The 23,584-nt window shown below is 41.3% G+C and overlaps 1 protein-coding gene across 3 annotated transcripts in view; it reads left to right on the top strand.

Moving 5' to 3' along the window:
* CPS1 (carbamoyl-phosphate synthase 1) overlaps positions 1-23,350 on the top strand; it is a 101,062-nt gene extending 77,712 nt beyond the window's left edge. For all 3 annotated transcript variants that reach the window (XM_042822270.1, XM_042822267.1, XM_042822268.1), the window contains 12 exons: positions 301-368; positions 2,406-2,481; positions 5,004-5,081; positions 6,068-6,175; positions 7,321-7,410; positions 8,698-8,868; positions 11,423-11,497; positions 14,387-14,485; positions 18,479-18,538; positions 19,450-19,562; positions 20,120-20,249; positions 21,496-23,350. In XM_042822270.1, coding sequence (XP_042678204.1) covers positions 301-368; positions 2,406-2,481; positions 5,004-5,081; positions 6,068-6,175; positions 7,321-7,410; positions 8,698-8,868; positions 11,423-11,497; positions 14,387-14,485; positions 18,479-18,538; positions 19,450-19,562; positions 20,120-20,249; positions 21,496-21,594 — 1,167 coding nt within the window. In that variant the 3' untranslated portion in view covers positions 21,595-23,350. The remainder of the gene's footprint in view (positions 1-300; positions 369-2,405; positions 2,482-5,003; positions 5,082-6,067; positions 6,176-7,320; positions 7,411-8,697; positions 8,869-11,422; positions 11,498-14,386; positions 14,486-18,478; positions 18,539-19,449; positions 19,563-20,119; positions 20,250-21,495) is intronic.
* Positions 23,351-23,584: the final 234 nt, after the last annotated feature.

Here is a 23,584-nt window from a genome sequence, read left to right as displayed (position 1 = left end):
ATCTGTTCATGGGGACCAACTTACTGATGCATTTCAAGATTCTGAAGACATTTTTATTACTCATGTTGAAGAACTTGTGAGATTTGTCAGTACCTCTGTTTATCCTGATGAAGCTGTATGGGAAGGTCTGAGCATGATAACTCTGGAACAGAGAAGTCATGTATTCTGTTCAGTATGTCCTGTAGCACTCTACTGGTTTTTGTTTTGTTTTTTTAAGTATAAATGCATTTAGAATGGAAATGTTGGTATGACTTGAAAATATGTTCTTGTTCACAGCATGTTTTCCTTCCTTGTCTTTAGACAGATGCAGTTGAATTTGCAGGCTCTGTGAGTTACCCGTGTTTGCTGAGGCCTTCCTATGTTCTAAGGTGAGGCTCACCAAGGTGGGGAGTATGAGCACAAAGCCTTCTTGAGACAAGGGAGAGAGTCATTTTAGGGACATGGGGAAAACACTTTGCTAGGTGCATGTTGCTTAAAACTGCCAGTCTTAGCAGGAGGTGGGACAACTGCTCATATCAATAGAGGAATCCAATGGATTCCTTACATCTGTCAGGCATAGATCAAAGGTAGAATGTAATCGTAAGAATGTCTGTTAAGCTAAACTGCCTTTTTCATGTCTCAGGGCCAAAAACTACAAGCCATCTGGGATATTCCTTCAGGTTCCTGAAATTACTGCTTATACAATTAAGCCACAAGATTGTTTGCCACCAGGAAAATCAGAAGGCAACATGCTGAGGCCATTTATTGGGGTTGGCATCTGTTACCAGAAAATGACAGCACATCTTTTGAATTCAGCTTCTTATTTGCCAAACTTCTCTGCTTTCAGGCATGTTTTATGTCCCTACACTGCGGCAGCTGTTTCTCTTTAAATAGACATTGTACAGAACTGCGCATTTCTGACAGCTAGACTTTTTGAAGAAGTTGCATCAGTGCTCACACGGGTTTTGAATGATCACTCTTCTCTGCGAAGAGTTTCTTCAGAGCTGACTAGGCACAAAGAAGGCAGTTTGCTGGGCACAATTTATGAGTGCCAATAAATTGGAGACAGGATCCTTTTCATATGAAAAGGAACATATCAAAGTGAAAATAATTTAAAGTGAAGATAAAGAAAACGATTTCATGCATGTTCAACCTCAAGAAATTATATTTCAGAAGAGACTGCTGATTGTGACTTTTCCATCCAGTTTCTGAAGCTTGCAGTGAAGTTGCAAATCCAAGTTAAAAGCCTGAGCTTTAATCAGGAGGGCAGATTAGAAAGTGCTCCTGATGTCACATTCTAGATTTTTAGGATGCACTCCTTTTAACTTGTTGTTACCATTTGTGTTCAGTTAAGGATAAATCCTTCCCATGTAAGTATTTGGTAATGCAGTACTTCAAAGGTATTTTGAGCATTTCAAGGTTAGAGGAACTTCAGGACAGATTAGGAGAATTTCTGGGAGGTGGAACTGGAGAATATCAAGCTTGAGGAAATAGAAAGTGAAAAGCCCTTGCACAGCATTCTGTCTGGCCTCTATTTGCAGAACAGCAGCAGGTCCACAGCTAGACTTCATCCTTTGAACACGTATGGCCTTTAATATTTGCTCTTTACCTCTGAAAACTAAATGCGTTTCCTCCCCGGTTATGTGCTCTGTGCACCAGTTCGCACCCTCAGTGCTGCAGCTGACATTGATCCATGGATTTAATTGAACTCCATTGATTTACATCAGCTGAAGATAGTCCAGTTAAGTAGAAGCATGGAGGTACTTGTGTCTATTTACCTTAGGTTAAAGTGTCTGATACAGTGGGGTAGATTCTTCCTCCACTTTTGCCCACAGCCTTTGTGAGCTTGCCCTTCAAACCAAGGAGGAAGCTGGGCAGCAGTGGTAGAAGTGAACATTGTTGCATCTTATAAAATAAGTAAAAATAAAAAATCCTTTTTCAAAGAGACCAAATTACTTACTCTCAACCCATGGTCTCCTAAATCCCCTGTCTGATATTACAGAGAGTTGGATTTCAAAGCAGCTTTCAGATATTACATCTGTATCTGCTCTGCCCCTCCTCTGAAGTCCAAGAAAGGAGCCAGCTAAGAGCAGCCTGTTTTCACCTTTGTTTACACTGTCTCAACACAGTGTGGCCTGTGCATTCCTGGCTTCACCTGTTACTGAAGAGCAATCAGGCTGTCTGTGAGCACAGTGCTATGCCCTGAGCTCTGGTGAATAAAATGGAGGTCAGCGAGGTACTTGTACTGCCTTTCTTTCATCTGAGTGGAGTGAGCACGGGGCTGAAGTCAGGGTCTTGCTTGGCTGGTCCGTCATGTAAAGGTAGCTGGCAGCCCAGTGCTGTGGTGTCTAGTGCTCACAAGTCTCCCTTGCAGTGACAAGGGAAGCTGATTGCTTTTATTTTGTTTTGTGTTTTCATTCCTACAGTGGGTCTGCAATGAATGTAGTATTCAGTGAAGAGGAAATGAAAAAGTTCTTAGTGGAAGCCGCCAGAGTTTCTCAGGTACCAGTCTTTGCCCTGCTGCTGCTTTTATGTTTAGTGCCTGCTGTATCATTTTCTCATGTTCTGTTTTCCATCTGTTTCTGAGGTGCCAGTGAAATTAGAGTTTGACCCCTCAGTTCATTCCCTAAAGGGCAGATCCTGAATGCAGGAGCCTTTGTGAGCTTTTGCTGTGACATTTAACTGTGCAAATAATATACTGAGTTTCTTCTGATACAGAAGCAGGACAGCTGCTTGCTTACTGTTAGTTAGGTGGGGTTATTTGAGCTTCAGAGTACGTAAAGCAGAAGATGAAAGATTTTGGTTTTAGAAGTTCTTCAAAAACTGATTTGGGGATTTCTTTAGTGTCTTTTTTTCTACCAGTGGGAAGGATTTGGGACAGCACATAGAAGTTTAGAAAAGAAAAATCTCAGCAATTCCCCACAGGCCCGAGTGCTTCAGAACATAGCAAACAACTCAAAGCCTGAATTTCTTCTATACTCATCATTGGTGTTATATTCTATGAGGGATGTTTGGAGAGCTGAGAGTGTGGGGGGAGAAAATGAGATTACAGAGCTTGAAATGATAATATACAGAATCTGCAGTCTGACCTTTCAGCAGTTTGAGTTTGGCCTGTTTTCTTTTGATTCCCTGCCCCCCCTTTTTGGTGGTGGTTTTTTTTTGTTTGTTTTTTGGTTTTTGTTTTTTTTGTTTTTTGAATGATCCCTCTTTGCAATAGTGCTGTAGTGGTTGCTGTAGTTTCTTGCTGTGGCCTAGGAAAGTGAGGTTCATCAGCTTAAATTGTCACAGCTTGATTGACTTGAATTGGACAATGCAGCTTTTCATTGCTGAGAATCTCAGCCCTGGTACGGAAGGCCCTGTGAGGGGCTGGGGAGCTTGCAGTGTATGATGTACTCCTTTTGGGTCAGTGTGATGGTCATTTCTGCTGCACCAATACTGTGTTGATGCTGCTGACACAAACGGCTGTACTTCATGGTCACACAATGAGTTTTTGGGTGCTCTAGCCCTGATTCTGCATATCTGAGATGATATGTCAGAGATAAATCTGCATGCTAAAGTTTTGCTAGTTTAGTCAGGCTGCAAGGGGAAGATTTCTTTCTTCATGCAGTATTTTCATTTTGCTAACAGCCTTAATATAGCTGAAGCTGAACTAGCAAAAGTCAAAACAACGGAAGTACTGTATTCTTTTAAATTAGGGAGATTTTTAGTCTCATCAGAACTTGATGAGTTGTAATCGATTCCGCTGAGTTAGCTGTGAGCATACAACTGAATATGAGCATCTGTACGGGACAGACTTCATCTTTCTATTACAGAGTCTTTCCTATTTCTGCTTCCCAACAAAGCATCTCCAGATAAAGAGCCTGACCCACGTTCTGTTGTTTTAGCCACTTTGCTGTTATGGTGTTACTCATTATAGCATTTCTGTTGTCAGTAATGTTCAAAACTTCTTGCAAGATTCGTGATAGATTGAAATAAACAAGGTTGTGTGCACATCTAAGATCTCCTTGTGAAAAACTGCAGCACAACAGAAAGTTACAAGACATGAGCCACTAAATTTATGAAACAGCAGAGGCTGTGGCATTGTCCTTGCCTGTGAATTTACCCTTGCACTGATAAATGTAAGGAGTTGTGTCTGGTAACTTTCAGAGTTGCTTTATATTTTTTCAAGAGGAGTCTTTTGAGCATGCCCAGGCTGTCATTTATTCCCTTTTATTCTCTAATAAATAACAGGCAGTTAATAGTGGATGGGACAGTTAAAGCGTTGAAACATAAAGCTGGCCTGGAAGAATGTGGATTAGATTTTTAACCATCTGTTGGAGGGATGGCTGGCAGAGGAAAGCATTGGACAAGTGTGTGCTGGCATCCCAGAGGTGGGTGGGAAGAAGAGGGAAGAACTGTGTGCACCAGGGAACCTGTTGAGAGTCAAGGGCAGGTTGATCCTGGCCAGCTATAATTAGTGGCAGCTTCTCCCTGGGAGACTTAGGAAACCAGGCAGGGAAATGAGAAAGGAATGGATTGGTTGCCTAAAATATGTGACTTAGTGACATGGCAAACAGCAACTCTGCAATGTCATTAAGTATGCCAAGAATCAATTACTCTGAGAAGCAGGATGCCCAGTGAGGTGGCTGCGAGACTCAGAGCAGGGACACATTGAAGATGTCAGAGGTAAAGAACATCTTTGGGAGGCGAGATCATAGGCCACTGCGTCTGTGCAAGCATCCCTTCTGTGCAAGCGTCTTCCTTCTGTCATGGTGTGACCTAAAAGCCCTTGGTATTTTTGCCTGCATATTCTCTGTCATAGTGACACTTTATGGAGAGCTCTGTGGCTTTGGGGAAATCATGTGAAGTTTTCTCCAGTTATTTCTTTGGCAAAGTTCACTTGTCTGTGGAATCAGGATATTAATAGATTGGTGTTGTGAGACTCCGCTTCCAGAGCTTTTCCTGTGATGAATAGCGGAGTACTTGGATGATCCACAAATACTATCAAATAAAAGCTTTCTTATTCTGTCTTGTCACGACGACAGGATCACCCTGTGGTACTCACTAAATTTATTGAAGATGCCCGCGAGGTGGAAATGGATGCTGTAGCCAAGGCAGGAAGAGTAAGAACTTTTGCTTTCCTTTAATATTAAACTTGTTCTAAGATGGGAGGTTTGTGTAAGTGTCTGGTTTTAACAACTTATTATGCAGTGCTGAGAAGAGAGAAACGGGAAAGGGGGGGTTTGTCTGAGGTTCGAAAACATCGTGATTGAAAAGTTCAACCCACTTTATTGTATGCACCTAAATTATTTGTTTACATACTTTTTTTTTTTTTTTCTTCAAGCATGGCTTAGTCACATGAATGAATCCTTTGGAATAAAATTGTAATGGATTTGCAAATCACTGACTTCATAAATGACTTGCATCAGAATTGCTAGATGTGTTATGATATTACATGTTCTACTGCTACAGCTTCACCTTGCATTTCATCGCTGATCAAATACAGTTTTCACAAGCAATCACAAACTGCTCATTTTACAGAAATGCTCTGTTTTCAGTCTTCATTTTTAACCAGCAGACAAGATCATTGTCTTTTTGAGTATCAAGATGGTGCACCTTGATGCAGCTTCATTTAGCTTAAACCCTGAGGCTTGAATTTTCCCTTATTGTTTTTCTCTGTGATTAAAATTCTGTGAAAGAGTAAGCAAACATATACAAATTAGGGGGAATGGCAAACTTGTGGTCTTCATGGTTAGGAGAGCTGAAAGATCTGGTTTAAAGTCCGATGAGCTCTTAGCTTCCAAATCAAATGTGTTACTGGAAGTCATAGGATCTCCAGGCTGTATTCATTTTACCATTCTCAGTATGCTTAAGCATAGCATGACAGAAACTAACATCATCCTCTTCTTCATATGCCCTGTGTTTGCTTTAGATGTATTCTCCTCCAGAATGTGGGAAGATTTCCCTCTTGCACCATCTCTTTTTGCTTTTGGATGCAGCTCTATGCAAGAGCCTGCTGGCCTGTACCTAGCAAAGGGCAGGGAGGTGGGGGTGTACAGTTCATGAGAGAGTGTGATGTGACTAATTACTGTCTCATTATTGCGTGCAGGTTATTGCACATGCTGTTTCAGAGCATGTGGAGGATGCAGGTGTTCATTCTGGAGACGCAACTCTCATGCTACCCACACAGACTATTAGCCAGGGAGCCTTGGAGAAGGTAGGTGTTGTACCTGCACTGAAAAGAGAAAGAAGAATAAGAATTTGTTACAGCTTTCTTCTTGCTTGGGAGAACTTGAAAGAAAAATTCAGGAGAAATCAAATCAATGATGTTTTTTTAAAGGCCAGTGTGATTTGTGCAAATGTAGGATGTCAGTGTGCTCTCTGTGATTCTCTGCTGCATTTATAAGATCATCTGAACTGTGTCGTGTTAATTTAAGCAGTAGAAAGAAGTACACACTTCTAGATTTGTGGGGGTTTTTTGTTTCATTTTTTTAGGATAAACTTCTTTGCAGTAGAGGAGCTTCCTATCCATGTATATGCCAGGGTTCACTTTCCACTTCTTCTCCCCAGCCCTTAAATGATTAGATCAGGTGTACAACTTTTTAGCTGCCTGCCTTTTTTGGAAAGGATATCAGAATGAATGAACTTTTACTCTTTTCCCCCTTGAAGAATAAACCCTGTAGTATGGAGTTAGTTGTCTACATGCATATTCTAAATGAATATGCAATACTCCATGACGTCATCCTGTGCCCCAATTCTGTTTGCAACAATCTGTTTACAGAAATGTTCAAGGCCTTTTTTTCTGAGAGCAGCCATCTTCTGGAGCCGAGCTATTCAAACACTTGCACTGAAGTAGTGTGTAATTTCTTGCCAATCAAGAAGTTAGGGCCATAGTTTTCTCCCAGTTTGGTCAGGACTATTTCTGCTGACACATCTCCCACTGATTGGATGGGCTTGTTGGTGAAAGACTCTTGGGATGCCTGTAATACCAAGTACATAATCATCACTACTGTTTATTTCACGGAGAGTTATACAGGCTGCAGTGTGCAGTGTAGGAGGTGTGACAGATAGGACAGGTTTTTATTGTCTTTTCCCCTCACTCCCTTTTTCACATGCACGTGAAACTGTATTTTTACTTCTGCAATCAAATGAAGCCTCAGGCTCTGGGTTACCAGGTAGATTAAACACTGTTTGCTTCTGTAATTTATTTCATTGCCAAAATGAGGGCATATTGGAAAACAGTGCACTAGCAGAGAGGTGGAATATTTAAAGGAATCTGCATGTGAGATGATTTATTGATATGGCGCTATTTTGTGGGATTTATTTTTTTACATATGTGTATATGTATATTGTTTTTGGTAGGTAAAATCTGCTACAAAGAAGATTGCAAATGCCTTTGCCATCTCTGGTCCATTCAATGTGCAGTTCTTGGTGCGAGGCAATAATGTGCTGGTAAGTGCTTTTGTGACTGCCAAGGGAAGTTGTCTCTGCTGGGTATAGTTAAGTGCATGGCTCCTGCAGTCTCTCCCAGTCACAGCAGCTCTGTGGCAGTTGCAGCTGTGGATTTCTAACTTGTTTTATCTGACGGCGTGTTGCTGTTTGTCCATCAGCAATAGCTTGATTTTACCTTGGGCTTTTGTCCTTCCCAAAATCATCAATGTTTAGCAGGATGGACAGCACTGAGACCTGTGCCTCATCGTATGAACTAAATGTCATTGCTTTCAGCTCTCAGATATCACCTCTGGTCTTTTGCTGTTTGGATTGTTAAAATAAGCCTTCCATGTTACCGGAAAGAAAGCAGGACAATATAAGTGATAAGGCTGCTAAGATGAGCTGCTGACATGGTTTTCTGAATAGTGTGGTCTTAATAGCTATCAGTAACAGAAGTATGGCAGATGTCTGAGCCTTTAGGGATGACACTTGGCTCCCTGTTGCTAGTGGAGGAAGATCAGAGGAACGAGAGCAGAGTATGACTGAGGAAGCAGTGAATGGGTGGAAATCATGACACGGTATGGAAGAGATGTTATTGGTACATGATGCTGTTTGGGCTGTTCGTTGAAGAAAACATACTTAACTGTTTCTCACCTTTCTTTTATTTCACACATTTATTCAGAAACTGTACAGATGAATAGGACAGTCTTCCTTCCTTGCTTTCCTTCGGCCTTTTTTCTGGATTAAACCTTTTTCCTTCTGTCTTAACTTACCTATTCTTGCCCTGCCTTGCTGCCCCTTCGTTCTCATTTAAAACACTTGGTTTCTTGCTAATGCATTTTGTGCCCTGCTTCTCAGGAAGATGCAGAACTCCTGTTTCTTGCCTGGGTCACTGAATGCCTTCCAAATGAAGACAAGGAAAGTCTAGCTGGGCATTCAGGAAGTGCCATTACCATGAAAAAAGAACAATGAGGACTTCTAAAGCTTGTACTTAATGCTTCTGCAGAAATTCTTCTGCTGCTTGTGCATTAATTTAGGGTACAGTATAAAACCATTTCCAGAGTGATCTATGGACAATGGAGCTCAAACTCAGCTGCAGAACATTGGAATCTTGGTATCTCTAATTGCCCACTTCCCATCCCTCATTGCTCTTTGTATCATTGAACACAGTTTCTGTGACTCTGAATTGGCAATCTGAAGACCATCTCTGTCAAGAGGAGTAAGGACTGATTTCCAGAGACATGAATTAATCTATTTCCTTGTGGCACAGCACCTGACTGTGGTATTTCTCCTTCATAATCCCATCAGGTAATAGAGTGCAACTTGCGGGCCTCACGCTCCTTCCCTTTTGTATCCAAGACTCTGGGTGTGGACTTCATTGATGTGGCCACAAAAGTGATGATTGGAAAAGAGGTTAATGAATCATCCCTCCCAACACTGGAGCATCCCATTATTCCATCCAAATACATTGGGATAAAGGTATGGTTTCAAAAAGGACACAACAGAGCCAGCACTTAGCATGTTAATAGACATCAATGAGTACATTGATGCCCGGAGAACAATTTACGTATTGGCCAAATAGACCCTTTCCAGTTTATTTTATGGTAATGTGTGTTGGGAATTTTAGAGACATCAAAGGAAAATTATCCAGTGCTAAACAATATCCATCTCTCTTTTTTCCTTGTATTTAACCTGTTTTGAATTACGATTCCAAACTGTGAGGGATATGCACTTGAAGAACTGAATACTGAAGTTTGAGCCTTTTTGTAATGCTATCTGATTTATGTGTGGACATGCACAAATTTGTGTTTTGAGTGTCCCTGAATTTTATCTTCATGGACTGGGACATGGGCCATCTTGAATGCATGGAACCTCTTTTATGTGTAAAGTTAAACCAGTTAAAGGAGGGTTAAAGTCTTGGATTCGTTGATTTCAGTGGGGTCAAGATGTTCTTTTTCAGAATCACTAGATTTATACAGCACTCAAGATACCAAAATGAGCTCTAAATGTTTTGAATACTTGGTAGAAGAAAAAAAAAATTGAAGGTCTTAATCATAAAAATCTAGAGCAGCAGTGCAAGGATATGACTGATAATGAGAATTGCTTGTACAGGAACTTTCAAGCTTTAATAGCTTCCATATTAAGTGAGAACTGAAAGAATAGAAAATAGCTAACATCTTTCTGCTGACAAAGTCTTCAGTCTGGAAGCAACCTGACGCTTTCTTTTGATACCACAGATGAATGTTTTTCTGAAAGTCTAGTCTAAAGGGTTTTTGCTATTATTTTTGAGTGTCGTTTATTTGTATAAACTTCTGTTATTTAAACTCAGGGTTTGTGTTGTTGTTTGTTGTTAGCTAAACAGTCCAGAGTTTGATCTCTCCTGGGAATGTGGGCTACAGAGTGGAAAACCCAGCTATTTTCTTGAAAATTTTGCTACAAAGCCTTTTGTGCTGCTTGTGTTCTGCACGGATTTGTCAACTGCAAAACCCTGCTAAGGCATTTGGAAATGCTGAACTTGGAAAAGCATTCCTGTTAAACCTGGTTCTCATTATTTGAGCACCGTATTTTCTGTCCTCTTATGGTTTTATTAGTAGAAATATTTGCATGGAAATGGGATTTTGTTTCTCCAGCAGTTCTGAAGTACTCTGGAAAGAGAATATGAAATTGTTTTCTTTCTCAACGTAGTTTCTCCTTTGTGAATTTGGAGTCCCATCAATTCAGTTTTAGTGACTAAAATATTGCCTTGCCTCCTTTCTTTTCAGAGTGAAACATGTTCATCCTGACCAAGATTAAATCATGAGTATAGCATGACTGGCTAAGTTTTTACACAAGATTTATCTGCAGTACCAGACAGAGTCTGTTCCTTCAGATTGATTTTCACGTTGATGGCAGACAAAAGTTAGGGGGCTGGTTGGAAGACTTTTCTTATTGTTACCTTCCAAGACATGCATTAAAAATAACCCACCTTGACTGTCAGATCTCAGCGTGAGACTGGAGTGTTGGCTACTGTAAAAAATTTTCTCCTACAGAGGAAGCAAAACTGATCCAAAAGTCACCAAGACAGATGGCATCCACTGAGAAACCTCTCGCAGAGAAATTCTGCTGTCACATTTTAGTTGGTCATTGTTAGGTGCCATGAAACAGCATCCATCTTGCCTGCAGTATTATCTCTAGGACCTCCAAGCATAGAATTACATCTTTGGATTCTAAACCAGAATCTTCTCTAAGCAGCAATGGTGCTGTCTTTATGTAAATGCCTGTAGTGGTTTAAAGATAATTAAAATATCCTCTAAGAATTCATTAATTAGTAGGCAGCTATTTTGGAATGTTTGCTATATGTGGTCATGGGCTCTTTACCAGAGATTTATTTTGTTTTGTTTTATTCTTTTTTTTTTAATGAAGTTAAACAAGAGAACTTAGAGGCTAATGATACTACTATGTCCTAACTCCCCAGAATAGTAATGAAGATAATCAGCAGTTTTAATTCACCCAAGTAAAGGTTAAACAAAAATTAGTGGTGTGTATTTTTGAGGGAGAAGGGGAAAAAGGATCTGAAAATGGTTTGCCAAGTTTCACTGTTTTGTGCCACTGGGGCTGTGCTCCTGTGCAATGGTTTCATCTTGCGAATGAGGAATTTCTGCTGCTGAAATGTTTGCTCAGAAAACTGGCTGGCTTTAGATAGCATCTCTCCTTGTTTCATGAATTAAACGCTTTGCAGACTTTCTGTTTTAAAAAGTCTTAAAAATGATAGAGGCTACCACAGATTAGAAATCTGCTGTCAAGATATGAACAAGATAGCAAGAGCTAAGAGGATGATTTAGTGGTGAAATATGTGCTTATTTGTTCCAGTCCATCATCAGGATGCTGGGGATGCCTGTTTGCCAAATATTTCTTTGCTTATCAGCCTTGACCAGTGCTTCCTGTGGATTAATTCATGTCTATCTCTTCCTGTAGCTTTAAGTGTAACTGGAGTTTTGCAGTAATGTATTAAATATTCATTCTCCTTTTCACCCCACCCTCTTTATCTCACAAGGCCCCAATGTTTTCCTGGTCTCGGTTGAGAGATGCCGATCCTGTTCTCCGATGTGAAATGGCCTCTACTGGGGAGGTATCTTTTGTGTTTTCTTTTTTTTTTTTAATTATTACCTAAGCAAATCACCTTTAACCATGAATCTGTGGAAGTAATCTGTCTGTGTCGTGATGGCATCTGTATCCTTGACAATTGAAAACATCTTTCTTATCTGTGAGAACACATGGTCCTGGAACACCTGATTGATTCAGCCACTGGAGGTCCCTCTTTACCTGCATGTGGGCTCTGCGTTGGACCTGCTTGGTGTGACAGCCTGAAATGAGTTAGTCCATGAGCTGTCGGGTTCTGGGAGGTTCTGGATGCGTCAGTCCATTTTATGAATCACCAGCTTCCTGCCAGATGAGCACATACAGCCTGCAAAAGCCCCGACTGGTGCACACCAGGATAGCAATCGTAGGATTCCAGGTCTTGGAACGTGCTGGTTGCTTACAGGCAACAAATACATGTGGCGATATGTCTGTTGTTGCCTGGTAACCATCAAAGCATGTCCCAAGGTGCAAAACGGCGAGAAACGCGATGACTGCAGTATTGGCTGTCAGCAGGACGAGGGAGAGAAGGAGCTGCTTTGCACACAGCAGGGCTGTGAGCACTTCTGGAGTGTATCTGAGAAAGCATGGCATGCTGTAAAGGAACAAAGCCGTTCCTCTTCGTGAGCAGGCTTGGTGCTGATGGGAGCCCTTCCCTTCAATGGCTATGCTTCTCTAGACATTGTTTGTAGAAGTACTGCACGTGCAGAACAAAGAGGCTTGTTGGAGTTCTTGCTGATCTGTCAATAGCTTCTGTATATAAATCCAAGCTATCTTTAAACTTACTTGCTCTGCTACTTCTAGAAGAGATACGGCAGCTAGAGACTTATTCCAGTCTGGAATGGCAACTTGGGAAGTGATTAAATTGTGAGGAAATTACATTAGGCTTGACTCTGCTCCATCACAGCTAGGCATGTGGCGGAGCTTCCACTGCCTCATTTGATATGAGCTCTTCTATATCTTCTTGTACTTTTTTCTTTAGAGAAGACCTATCATTTTAGTAAGAAAAATCATAAGACCCAAATACGTGGGTAAAACAACCTTAGCTCTCTTACATCTCTACAGGATTACTTTATTTCACTCTTTTTAATGCATGGAAAATCAGTATTGGAGAAGATTTCCTGCCAGTATAGGTTAATGCACAGAAAAAAGCCCAGTAACTTCCTTATTTTTGGAACAAAACTGACTACACAGAGAACATTTCTGCTATGCGCCCTCCAAAAAAACAAAGGAATAAAAAGTGTACCTAAGGGCAAGAATTATCTTTCTGAGCTTTATATGGAGTCAGAGATTACCTTGGTCATAAGGGAGGGACTATTAACTTTTATGAGTTGGAAAGATCCATATTCACAAATGCCATAAAATGTGACAGTTATGAAGGTCTTTCTTATGAGTGAAGTAAGGATTATAACTCTCCTTGGGTAAAATGCTCAATTATTCCTCAAAGACATTTTCAACATACAGGGCTTGATTTGGGCTTGAATTTGTCACATCTGACAGAGCTGCACTTACTGGGAGTCTGTTCCCACAATACTAGCAGGCATGGTGCTGAAGGTTCCTTCAGGTACTGGGGGTGATTCAATCACACTGCAGTGGGAAGCTTCCCCTGGCAGGGTGGAAGTTCCTGGCCAAGCCTACAGGGTAGGACTATCCATCACCTAAAAAGACAGGGATGTGCATCTCTTCTCAGAAAAACTACACTGCTGAGCAGACCGAAGGCTTGAGGATGAGTTCTTGAAGAAAAGCTGAGCAACGAGTTGTCATGATTTATTTCTCCAGTCCCCAGTGGGATTTTTGTTTCTGCAGGGTTTTTTGTTTGTTTGTTTATTATTATTATTATTTTCCACTTTAGAAATTCTGGCAAATCATGGTTTGTTCTTCTTCCATGAAATATTGCTTTCTGCTCACCATGGAAATGGTCAGACCATGAACGTGCTCAGTCTCTGGGAAGGACCAGGAGAGGAAGATGGGAGAGCAATCCTCAATCAGCCCTTGTATCCCATCTGTATAAGTGTGTAGATTTGTTATTTCAAAGATAAAAATCTATGACAGTTGCTGCTTCTGACAGTTTTTCAGCAAGTCTGGTGTGGAGTCAGCCAGAAAAAGCAAGGGCTGCCCAGTTGTTTCTTTGCAAACTTTCACAAAAGCTCCTACGTTCCTTTTTATCATCAGAATTCCAAATTTGGATAAGGAACTCAGTTTGGTTCTTGAAGAATGTCATTGCCATCTGACAGTCTGTGGGCAGCTGAGATGCACAAGCAGCTCTGAGTGATGTAGAGCTGCTACATGATTTTTAATATCAAGATCTGATTTGTATGAAATAAGTTCTTATGAATCGGCACGATTATTTTCTTGCTTTCTTAAGTACATTTTGCTAGAATTCCATGCATCTGTGTAACTAATGGAAAAACATGTGGTTTTTCATCAGCAGAAGCATGTGACAGCACAGGTGCAGTCAGCACAGTTTGCTGTGTCCACACACACAAGCAGACCTGCATGCAGAACACTCACAGTTATTTAAGCATTACATAATGTTAAACGTTTCGCAGTGCACTTACACACATTACAGCAGAAGCTGTGTGCAACATTCACATAACTCAGCAAAATCAATTGCTGTTATTCCTTGGTGTGCTGTTTGAAACTAAAGCATTGCCTATTCCTTCGTTATTGCTTCATTAAAATTGTGAGATTTGCCTGCAGTGATTTTCTGATTTATTTTTTTTTCCTGTGACTGCAGACTCCATGCAAAAGCAGTCTGATTCTGCATGAAGAAGTCAAAAGAGCATATTTAAATATTTTATTCCTGTTTACTTTTAAAACGGCGTTCTTGGGTTGTTTTTGTCTTGTCCCCTCATGCTGCCTTCTTTGTGCCTATTCCTAGGTTGCGTGCTTTGGGGAAGATGTATACTCTGCCTTCCAGAAAGCTATGCTTGCCACTGGATTTACATTTCCTAAGCAAGGAATTTTGATTGGAATCCAGGTAAGTCCTAAAAATCCAAGCTGAAGAAAGACTGACACGGAGGAAGTCAGTAATCGTTGCCTTTTTTCATTCACATCTTTATGGCTTAAATATATTTCTTTGCAATCCAGCTGTAAGAACTATGAAATAGAAAGTTACAAACACAATGGAGAGGTCCTTGTTGGAGCTGGTATAGTGCTTTTACCTCTGGATCCTGGTTATTTTACAGGGAGCTGCAGAAATTTGCTGAGGGATTGTTACAAGCTTAGGGCTGGAATAAGAGAGTTAGAAACCACCTTGCTGTAGAGATTAATGCCTGTAAATGACAGATGTGGTCAATTCACTGAAACCAATTCCTTCCTCCATGCAAGACAGTGAGACATTTTTCACACCACTAAGCTGGACAAGATTTAATTCCAGGCAGAGCTGTAGTGTCACCCACGCACGTGAGAAGCGTGCTGCCGTTAGGGCATTTTGTGGCTGTAACACTTTCAAGCCATAGACCTATGCCAGGTACAGCAGTATCACATGCCTTTCCACACTGGAGTCACAATGGGAGTATACTTGAGTGCAGGTGTGAAAGGTATGTTGGGCTCTCTGAGCCAGCAGGGGATGTAAGGAATTGTGTGAAAAGATTCCAGGAAGGAATAGAACTTCTCTATCACAGATCACAACTTCAGTTGTTTGTTGTTGCTTTTTTTTTTAAATATGCATGTTTACACACAAACGTATGCATGGATTGAAACTTCTTCCAAGTTACGTCAAATTAGCAGGAAGATCATTGCTTGCTGCCTAGTTTAAAACTTCTGTAGGAGAATCTGGGCAGTTGTATCTAATCACTGCAGTACTAAGAAAAAGAACAGGAGAACATAAACAAGAAGAGTCCAGTATCCAAACTTAGGAACAGTCCAAAATTTTTTTCCTGGAGGAGCTGAAAGAAAACTGGCAGTAGAGAGTAATTTTTGCTGTAGAAAGCATTTATGTAACTTGTGTGTCAGTATCTGTTAAACAGAGCCCAATGTTCTTGGTACAAAGGTTTAAGAAGAAAAAGAAAAAGAAGGGAAAGCAACCCCAGAAGCTCAAAAACCCAACACTTCTAGAAGTAACAAGATTTTGTCCTTTTTAATAAGTGGATTACAGTTCCTTTTTTTGTGAAAGAATCTGATACCAATTGCTCAAAGGTCTCTCTTCTTGGCACGTTTCTCACATAATTAAACTCCAAATCAAGAAGAGTGAAGTTAATGCTGACTGCTGCTGCACCCTTACCACTCTGCGGTTTGTTACCTACTTGCTTTTCCGTGGTTTGTTTCCAAATCTGCCAGCTCTGCAGGCAGAAAGAAGCAACACCTTCTGAGAAGGTTGGAATCCTGACCTAGCCTCGACGTGTGAGCTCTGAGTGGCTTCCATGAGTAAGGCTGGAGAAAAGGGGACCTTCCTCCACATACCACTTGCATGCGTTGGGTGATGACCACTAATCCTTCAAAACTCTCCATCTCGAGGTCTCATAGCTCCCATTGGTGAAGGAGGCAGTGTGCCCTCCGATGGGAAATGAAGGCTCAGAAAGATGAGCACCTCTCTCCACGACTGTGCAATATTAAAAACTGAATTTCTCTGTGGGTTGATGAGGTGGAGGCCCTACTTTCATGTTGCAGTTGCTGTATTTTCTCTGCAGTGAATGGTCAACTGAAAATTTCCCTTTCTGGAGGAGGTTTAACGCGTTGAGGTTTTACAGCATGATGCACCTTTTTGTCATCGATATTAATTGTGATTAATTCCAGTTTGAGGTTGGAAGAGGCTGAAATGTTCAACTCTGATCAGTTTGTGAGTTGGGTCCAGTGGCTGTGCTGCAATCCACAAGCCAAGCAGGCCCCAGTATGAACCCAACCTTTCCAAGAGCCTTCCTCGGTGGTATGCTCCTTTTGCAGCTCCTGTGGTAATCCTATGCCAGCAGCCACTCCAAAATGTTGCTGGTAGTGTCATCCTCCTCAAAGTTGATCAGGCTTGCTCTGCTTCCTGCCTGCTGGACAGCACAAGGGGGGTTGGACAGCCAGCGTGGACCAGAAGCCCTCTGGTTGTCCCATGCTTGTGAGCACTGCTGACACAGCCAAGGTCAAGGTTCCCCAGCATCTTAAAGGTTTATTGTCCTCCCAGGTTAAAGGGATCATGGCTGTCTTGTTAGAAAAAGGAGTCTCTGCCAGTTTATGCAAGGTGATCATCTGTCCTCTATTCTTTTCACCATTTGGAGAAATCCATGATGCTGAAACCCTGACTCTGCCATTAAATAATTTATATTTTATGCAAGAGGAGTTGAAAATCTCTTTTTATTTTCTTTCCTGATTGGGCTATTCAGTGATATCTCTGGGAGGGTGTGCATCTGTCTTGCATCTGTGCTGGTGACCACGAGATGCGGAAAACACTAATGGAGTATTTTATTTTTAAATCCCAGCTCTCTGTCTGTTGTTTCAAGGTAACCTTCTCCCTTGATTCCCTGTATGTGGAAAGTTTTGCAGGCTCCACAGTGCATTTGAATACAGAATTCAAGATGAGTCCAGGAGATGGGCTGGTTTCATTTTGTGCCTGCTCTCAGTGAGATCTGGTGGAGAGGTAGTGAAAGAACTGGGGATGTAGCCCTTTATAAATAGCAAGGCATACCAGCAAACATGAGAGAGATTATAAGAAATAGAACTTTTGCTGTAACAGAAAGAGAATACAATTCTCCTGCAGTAAATATCTTCCACTAAATAAATCTGCTTGTACTTTTCACCTTTAGTAACTAATGGTTTCTTACACAAGTTCTTTCAGTCAGCTTGTAAATCTGAGTCTGCTTGGATGCGAGCTGACAGCTGTAATTTCTTTTCATGGAGAGGCTGTTTTATGTGTCACAAGTGTTCAGTACATGTTTGATAGAAGTTTATAATGCTGTTGTGAAAGTCAGCCCCCTTGACCAGAAGGCAGAACGGTTTTTCTCCAGCTGGGAAGCTGCCAACCCTGTCACATTGTATATTTATATTTTCCCGTTAGTGTAAGAGCAGAATGGCTTCAGAATGAGGTTCTTTTGGGAAAGCAAACAAACAAACAAAAAAAACCCCACCAAACACACACCGTTGACTTCTTTTCTTCATAGGAATTAGTTCACCCTTCAGAATATTACACTTGCCCATAGGAGGTTAAGCCATCAGTAGCTTGAGAAGGGAGCTTGCAATAATCTTACTTGCAAAATGGCAAGAGCGGCTAGAGCTATAAGCAGGATTCAGCCTGCCTCAGCAGTGAGAAGGGCACGTGCTTCTTCTGATCTTTTCATTGCTGGACCTTCAACAATCAGAAGAAAGTTATGCTGGGCTCAATTTTTGTCCACTTGTTACTCAGAAGTGGTTTGTTCAAATGCAGATGCTTACAGGAGATCATCTTATCTTTGTGTCTTGTGTTAGATGTGGGTGTGTATCACGAGTCTTTCACAGGTACCCTAAGTACTTGGGCATTCAGCTCCTTGTGGGAACAGGGTGTCCCAGTCTCCTGAGTGTTTTTTTTTTTCTATGTGGCCACAGGAGTTAGAAGTGAACTTGCATGTGCACAGGCTCCTGATCATATCAATCTGCAAACAGCCACTACAGGTTGCCCAAAGCCTGTTCATGTTCGTCATTTGCCAGCATAGAAGGCCAAATGTTTGAATAATGTTGGAATGTAAGTTTGGTTAGGATTAAAAGGGAGTCTAGTCGGTGTACTTGGGAAGGCAGTCATCCTAATATTTAATATGCAGGGCTGTTTCTTAATTGCTGGAGAAATCAGTTTGGTGTATGTCTGTATGTCTCAACTGGGAGTGACTTTGGGCTTTAGGATTCAGACAGTTTCCTTGGAATGGCATTGTACATACACACTCATACACATGTATGTGCACACTGTGCACAGCAAGGTGTTTTTGTCTATATGCAGAGTCTGGAGGAGCTCTGTGCTGGTGAACAAAGCCCTGTCTCTAATCCTACCTTTGATGCTTTACGTAATGAATTTCCTTTTCAGAAATCCTTCCGCTCCAAGTTCCTCTGTGTAGCAGAACTACTGCATGGGGAAGGCTTCCAGGTAAGTAGTTTCAGTTATTTAAAGCTAGGGTTTTTAAAATTGGAAATGTACTCAGCCTGCTGTAGTATTGATGAACTTTGGGATTCATTTGGGGGACAGAGAAAAGGAGACTTTTCCAAGTACATCAGGGGTTTTTGTCCAAGTAGTCAGTAGAGCCAACAGGTATCACCCAACTAAAAGTGTTCATGATTGTTTAATCGAACAAGCAGGACTAACTCACAAGTCTTGGCAAGAGCAACCCTGGCTCTGCTATCAGCCAGCAGTCAGGATGTCACACTATAAATCTAAGTTCTCCAAGAAACCAAAGATGCCAGAAGGAGGAGGCCTTTTGTGTCAAGAAGGTGTTTCATGATCAGTGATTCTTGTAAGCTGTTGGTGTGGGAAATACGTAGCATGGACATCCCTTTTGTAAGCTCTTGCATAATTTTGAAACCAGGTCCTTACTGAAACTTAACAGCATGGCCACAGAAGATTGGGGAGAGCTTTTAATGTTAAGTATTTGAATACTCTTTTGCTCAGTGGTATTAGTGTAAGTGCTGGATTTACAGGACTGCCTTTCAAAACTTAGTGCTAGACAGGAAAAAAAAAAAAAGGAAAAAAAAGCATTCTTAAATGACTGAATGTAAGCTCTATTGAAAATCAGAGGGGCTTAGGATTTTCTAAGGCACTTACCTGCTTCTGGGTGTGTTACTGTCATTCACTGACTGTCATCAATCAGCAGGCAAGAGATAACAGAAATTTGGGAAAGTCATGCTGTTCTACTTGTGTCTGTCTATATTGGGAAGTGCCTTTGTGATGAAAAATGCCCTTCAAAATCCGTTCTGACAACTGTGTTGGGTCAAACCCACATGAGTTAAATGAAAAGTTTCTGTATTATGATGCACATGGTAACCTTTCCTTTTCCTTAACAGCTTTATGCCACTGAAGCAACCTCTGACTGGCTCAATGCAAATGGTATCCCTGCAAATCCTGTGGCATGGCCATCACAGGAAAGCCTGAGTCCCAGCCTCCCTCCAGTCAGGAGGTAAGAGCAATATCACCTTGTCCAAATTGTGTTAACATCCAGGATAACGAATACAAGGGGACAAATTTCTGGTCCAGTTGGGATCAGTGATAGTGATTTAATGGGACTTGAGAAGTTTTATCTCATTCAGCCTGGTATTGTGACAGCAGGAGGAGCTCGATCATCCTCGGTGTGCCTTCCAACCCAAGCCATTCTATGATCTCTTGAACAGCCCTATTTGATATGTCGTGGGTGTATTGCTCTGCATTACATTGTCTTGGAAGAGTATGCAAGATCTGGATGGCAGTCCATCCACCTTTAAGAGTTGTGCTGAACTGTGTGAAGGCTGAATATTGCTTTGTATCACTGGATAGAACAGAAATAGAGCCCAGATTGCTCAGTCCTGCCTTAATGCCTTAACCCCTCAACCCTGCCCTCTTGGGATGTAAGACTTAACATCAAAGACTAAACACAAGTGAACATTTTCAGTGTTGTTTACCTGCATGCCTGTGCTATTCAGCTTAGATTTTCATTAAGCAAGATACACTGTGATACTGTCTTGTGCATTGTTTCTTCAGGCTGATAAGGGATGGGAAAATAGATTTGGTGATTAACCTGCCTAACAGCAACACCAAGTTTGTCCATGATAATTATGTGATCCGGAGGATGGCTATTGACAGTGGGATTGCTCTACTCACTAATTTCCAGGTACTTCCATGTTGTTCTTTCTCCTCTTGATTATAGAAGCCTTCAGAGCTTTCAACCGCTTTCAGGCACCAGATTCTGGTGTGTTTGGACCCTCATTATTTCTGAAAAATAATAATGTGACAGAAAATCGCAGCATTTTGATTTTCGCATCTATGAATGTTGGAATGTATTTTCCTTTTGCTACTATGTGAAATAACGTTGCTTGGAGTGAAATATAGATGAAAATATCTTGGGTCCTGCACTGCAGTTGAGGTTGTTGTTGTATCATTTTCAACTCAAAAAATTCCTTGTTCGAAATTCCCCACAACATCTTTAAATTATGCATGGAAAGAGTTTTTCATTGGGGATCTTTTCCAGTACATAGTTCATAAAACAGGATGTAACTGTGCTTTTCTGAATGATCGCTGGGGCAGTCCTGTTCCAGAGTACCATCCAAGTGGAACACCTGCCTTTAGGTCCCTTGTAGTCCCCAGTTGGAAGTCATTGTTTGGAGCTCCTGAAAAGCACCTTTCACATAGTGAAGGGAATGGGGTATTTGGTAATGCAAACTGGGTCTCCTGCTGCCAGTAGTATTTCAACTTGCTTTGAAGGGGCTTCACCTGTCACAAAAGGGCCTCAGCTGGTTCTCATTAAACACAGCAGCCAAATTCCTGTGGATTTCAGTGGATGCTGATGTGGAACTCAGTGACTAGAGCTGGTGTCCAGCTGTGCAAAATCTTCTGCACTTTTGGAGTGAGTAAAGAGGAGAGAGAGTGCCAAGATCCATGTTTGTAGACAGGATAATGCCAAACATAATTTACAAGAATGGGAAATTGAAGAATGTCCTCTGCCTACTTGTGAAACACAATGACAACCAGAAAAGGAATCCCCATCAAAAATTTATTACCACACCTGCTTAATTGAGGTGAACCACTTTGAATGCAGAGTTTGATTCTCCGAGAAGAACAATTCGATGTTCTCTTAAAGGCCTGGGAAGTAGAGGGAAAGAAGTGTTTTCACAGGATAGAACTGTCTTGCCAAGGAAGTCTGGCAGGAGTACATCCATCCAGATGGACAGGTGTGCTTCAGGGGACTGGAGCCAACACCTATTTGAAGCCAGGTTGAAATTGGTTTCAATTTGGATGGGCTTGGGAACTGGATCTATACACAACAATTTGAGGGTGAGCATGGAAGTGTGGAGCCTGCTCTCTCAGCCTTCTGCAGAAGGTTTTGCAATGCTTAGTCCTCATCTGCTTTGTATTGACAGGTGACAAAGCTTTTTGCTGAAGCTATCAAATACTCTGGGAAATTGGACTCCAAGAGTCTCTTCCACTACAGACACTTTGACAAAGGAGATGCTGCATAGAAGATCTATGTCCAACCTGCAGTCTTAGCTGCTTCTGGCACCGCAAAAGAGGAGATCTCAGATCATCCATCTGACATCTTTGTGTGCATTTTATAGTGTCTGCACTGTTTGTCTTTCCAACTTAAGCAAACTAACTCCCAGCAAGTGCTTTTGGTCGTTCACTGGAAAGCAGTGTTTTCCCCAGCCTTTCTACCATCTTATCTCCATTTCCACTTAGGGAGAAATATTACTTAATAGATCCAGATGCCACCATAGCAGACAGATGAGAGATACCAATGTTCCTCCATAGGAGTAGCTCTTTTGATAACTAACCTGTTCTTCCTTAGATGTTTTTGGATCCATCTGCCCAGATATTCTCATGTTGGACTGTTGGATTTGGCCCCGAACTCCCACAGAAAGATGTGTAGCTTCTTCTTTCTGTTGCTGGCTGTTGAGGATTTTACAACTTTATATAATGATCAGGCATCCTCCTGCATGATCTCCCAATGACACCATGGACAACTCTTGTAGTACAGAACTGCTGAGGGTGATGGGTATGATAGAATTTCTTTAAAGACAAAAAATCATGAATTCCAAATGATTCCCTGCAACAGCTGAGGGGCATGAGGCACCAACTGGTTTTTTTTTGTTAAACCCTGGCTGAGCATCCTCTTATACAGCCTGCAGATCTGATGGGTAATGAAAACTCCGTGTTCTCTTTTTAAAATGTTTTGTTTAAAAAAAAAAATAAATCTGAATTCAAGCAGTTGTCACTGCTTTGTAAGGGTTCTCTCTCAGCTTTGTGTTTGGCTTCAAAAATGGGGAATTCCCTGAAGACTTCTTCGTACTGCTGTCCAGTGTTCTGTGCTGTGATTGTGGACATTAAGATTGAATCCTTTCAGTACAAGGTGAAAGCGTGTCAGTATGTTAAGCCTCCCAATTAAGTGACCCCTTCACTTTCACTCTGGCTTTTTCTCTTGCTTTTTCAGCTCTAGCAATGCCTGCAAATCCTGCCTGCAGAGCAGGCACCTGCTATGTCACTTAATGCACGTCTTCACGTACTGATTACGTAGCAGAAGAGTTCCACAGCTCTATGACTAACAACGCTGTATCCTGTATCCATACACAGCAGTCTCTGTGCCTACCTCTGAATGTTTTTCAGCTGGGGACAACATGTTTGTCTTTTATTCCCCCCATATTGCAGTGTGAAACTGAAAAGCTTCAAAATTGAACTAATGCGATAACATTTCAGGAGGAATATCAAATCTGATGGGAGCTGTTATTGAAAGGTGCAAAGGAGAGGACAGAAGCCGTGATGCTTTTGGGTGTCAGAGGAATCCCTGAACAACCGATGCTGAATGCCAAGACCAAATTTTGAGTTAAGTGTGGATTTATTTCTGACCTGGTTGATATTCCAAGTCCTCTGATCTCAGACATCTCGTCATAACTAACTGTTGTGGTGAACACAGTCCTGCCTGCAGTGCAGAGGGAGAGCTTTGCACTTTTAGAGTGGAGATGTTATTAAAGAAAAAAACAAAAACAAAAAACCACCAATCCAGAAGAGCCCAGAGCTACCGAGCGTTCGCCCATTCAGTTGTGAAATGAATGACTAATGGTGGTTAATGAACCAGTGCTCTGTAAATGCATCCTGCACTTTCTTTTTCCAGTGGCAAAAATTTCATTAATAATTGATGAAGTCGCACATCGTCCCCTCCTGCTTTTACCTCTAGTAGTGAACAAAGTGACGTCTTAAAACGTGTCTGTATTCTCTTGTTCTTCTGCTTCGATTTTGTTACTTTTTTCAAGAGCTGAAAAGGAAATAAATGCCCCGGCCACTCATTCTTGATTTCTTCACTTTATTAAAAAAATGTTTTGTGTCATCATTAGTTTTTTAAGCATTGATGATACTGCTCTCTGTAGTCATTTGTCTATATGTTCCTGTTATTTGTTGCAGCAGCTGCAGATACTTAAACCACAACTTTTTTGGTGTCTGTAGATCTTCACGTAATTA

Source organism: Centrocercus urophasianus, unplaced genomic scaffold (genome assembly GCF_019232065.1).
Source record: "Centrocercus urophasianus isolate 14NV4802_14NV808 unplaced genomic scaffold, USGS_Curo_1.0 seq_20, whole genome shotgun sequence".
NCBI lineage: Eukaryota > Metazoa > Chordata > Aves > Galliformes > Phasianidae > Centrocercus > Centrocercus urophasianus.
Note: the sequence above shows the minus strand (reverse complement) of the source record. Positions and strands in the feature narration are given on the sequence as shown.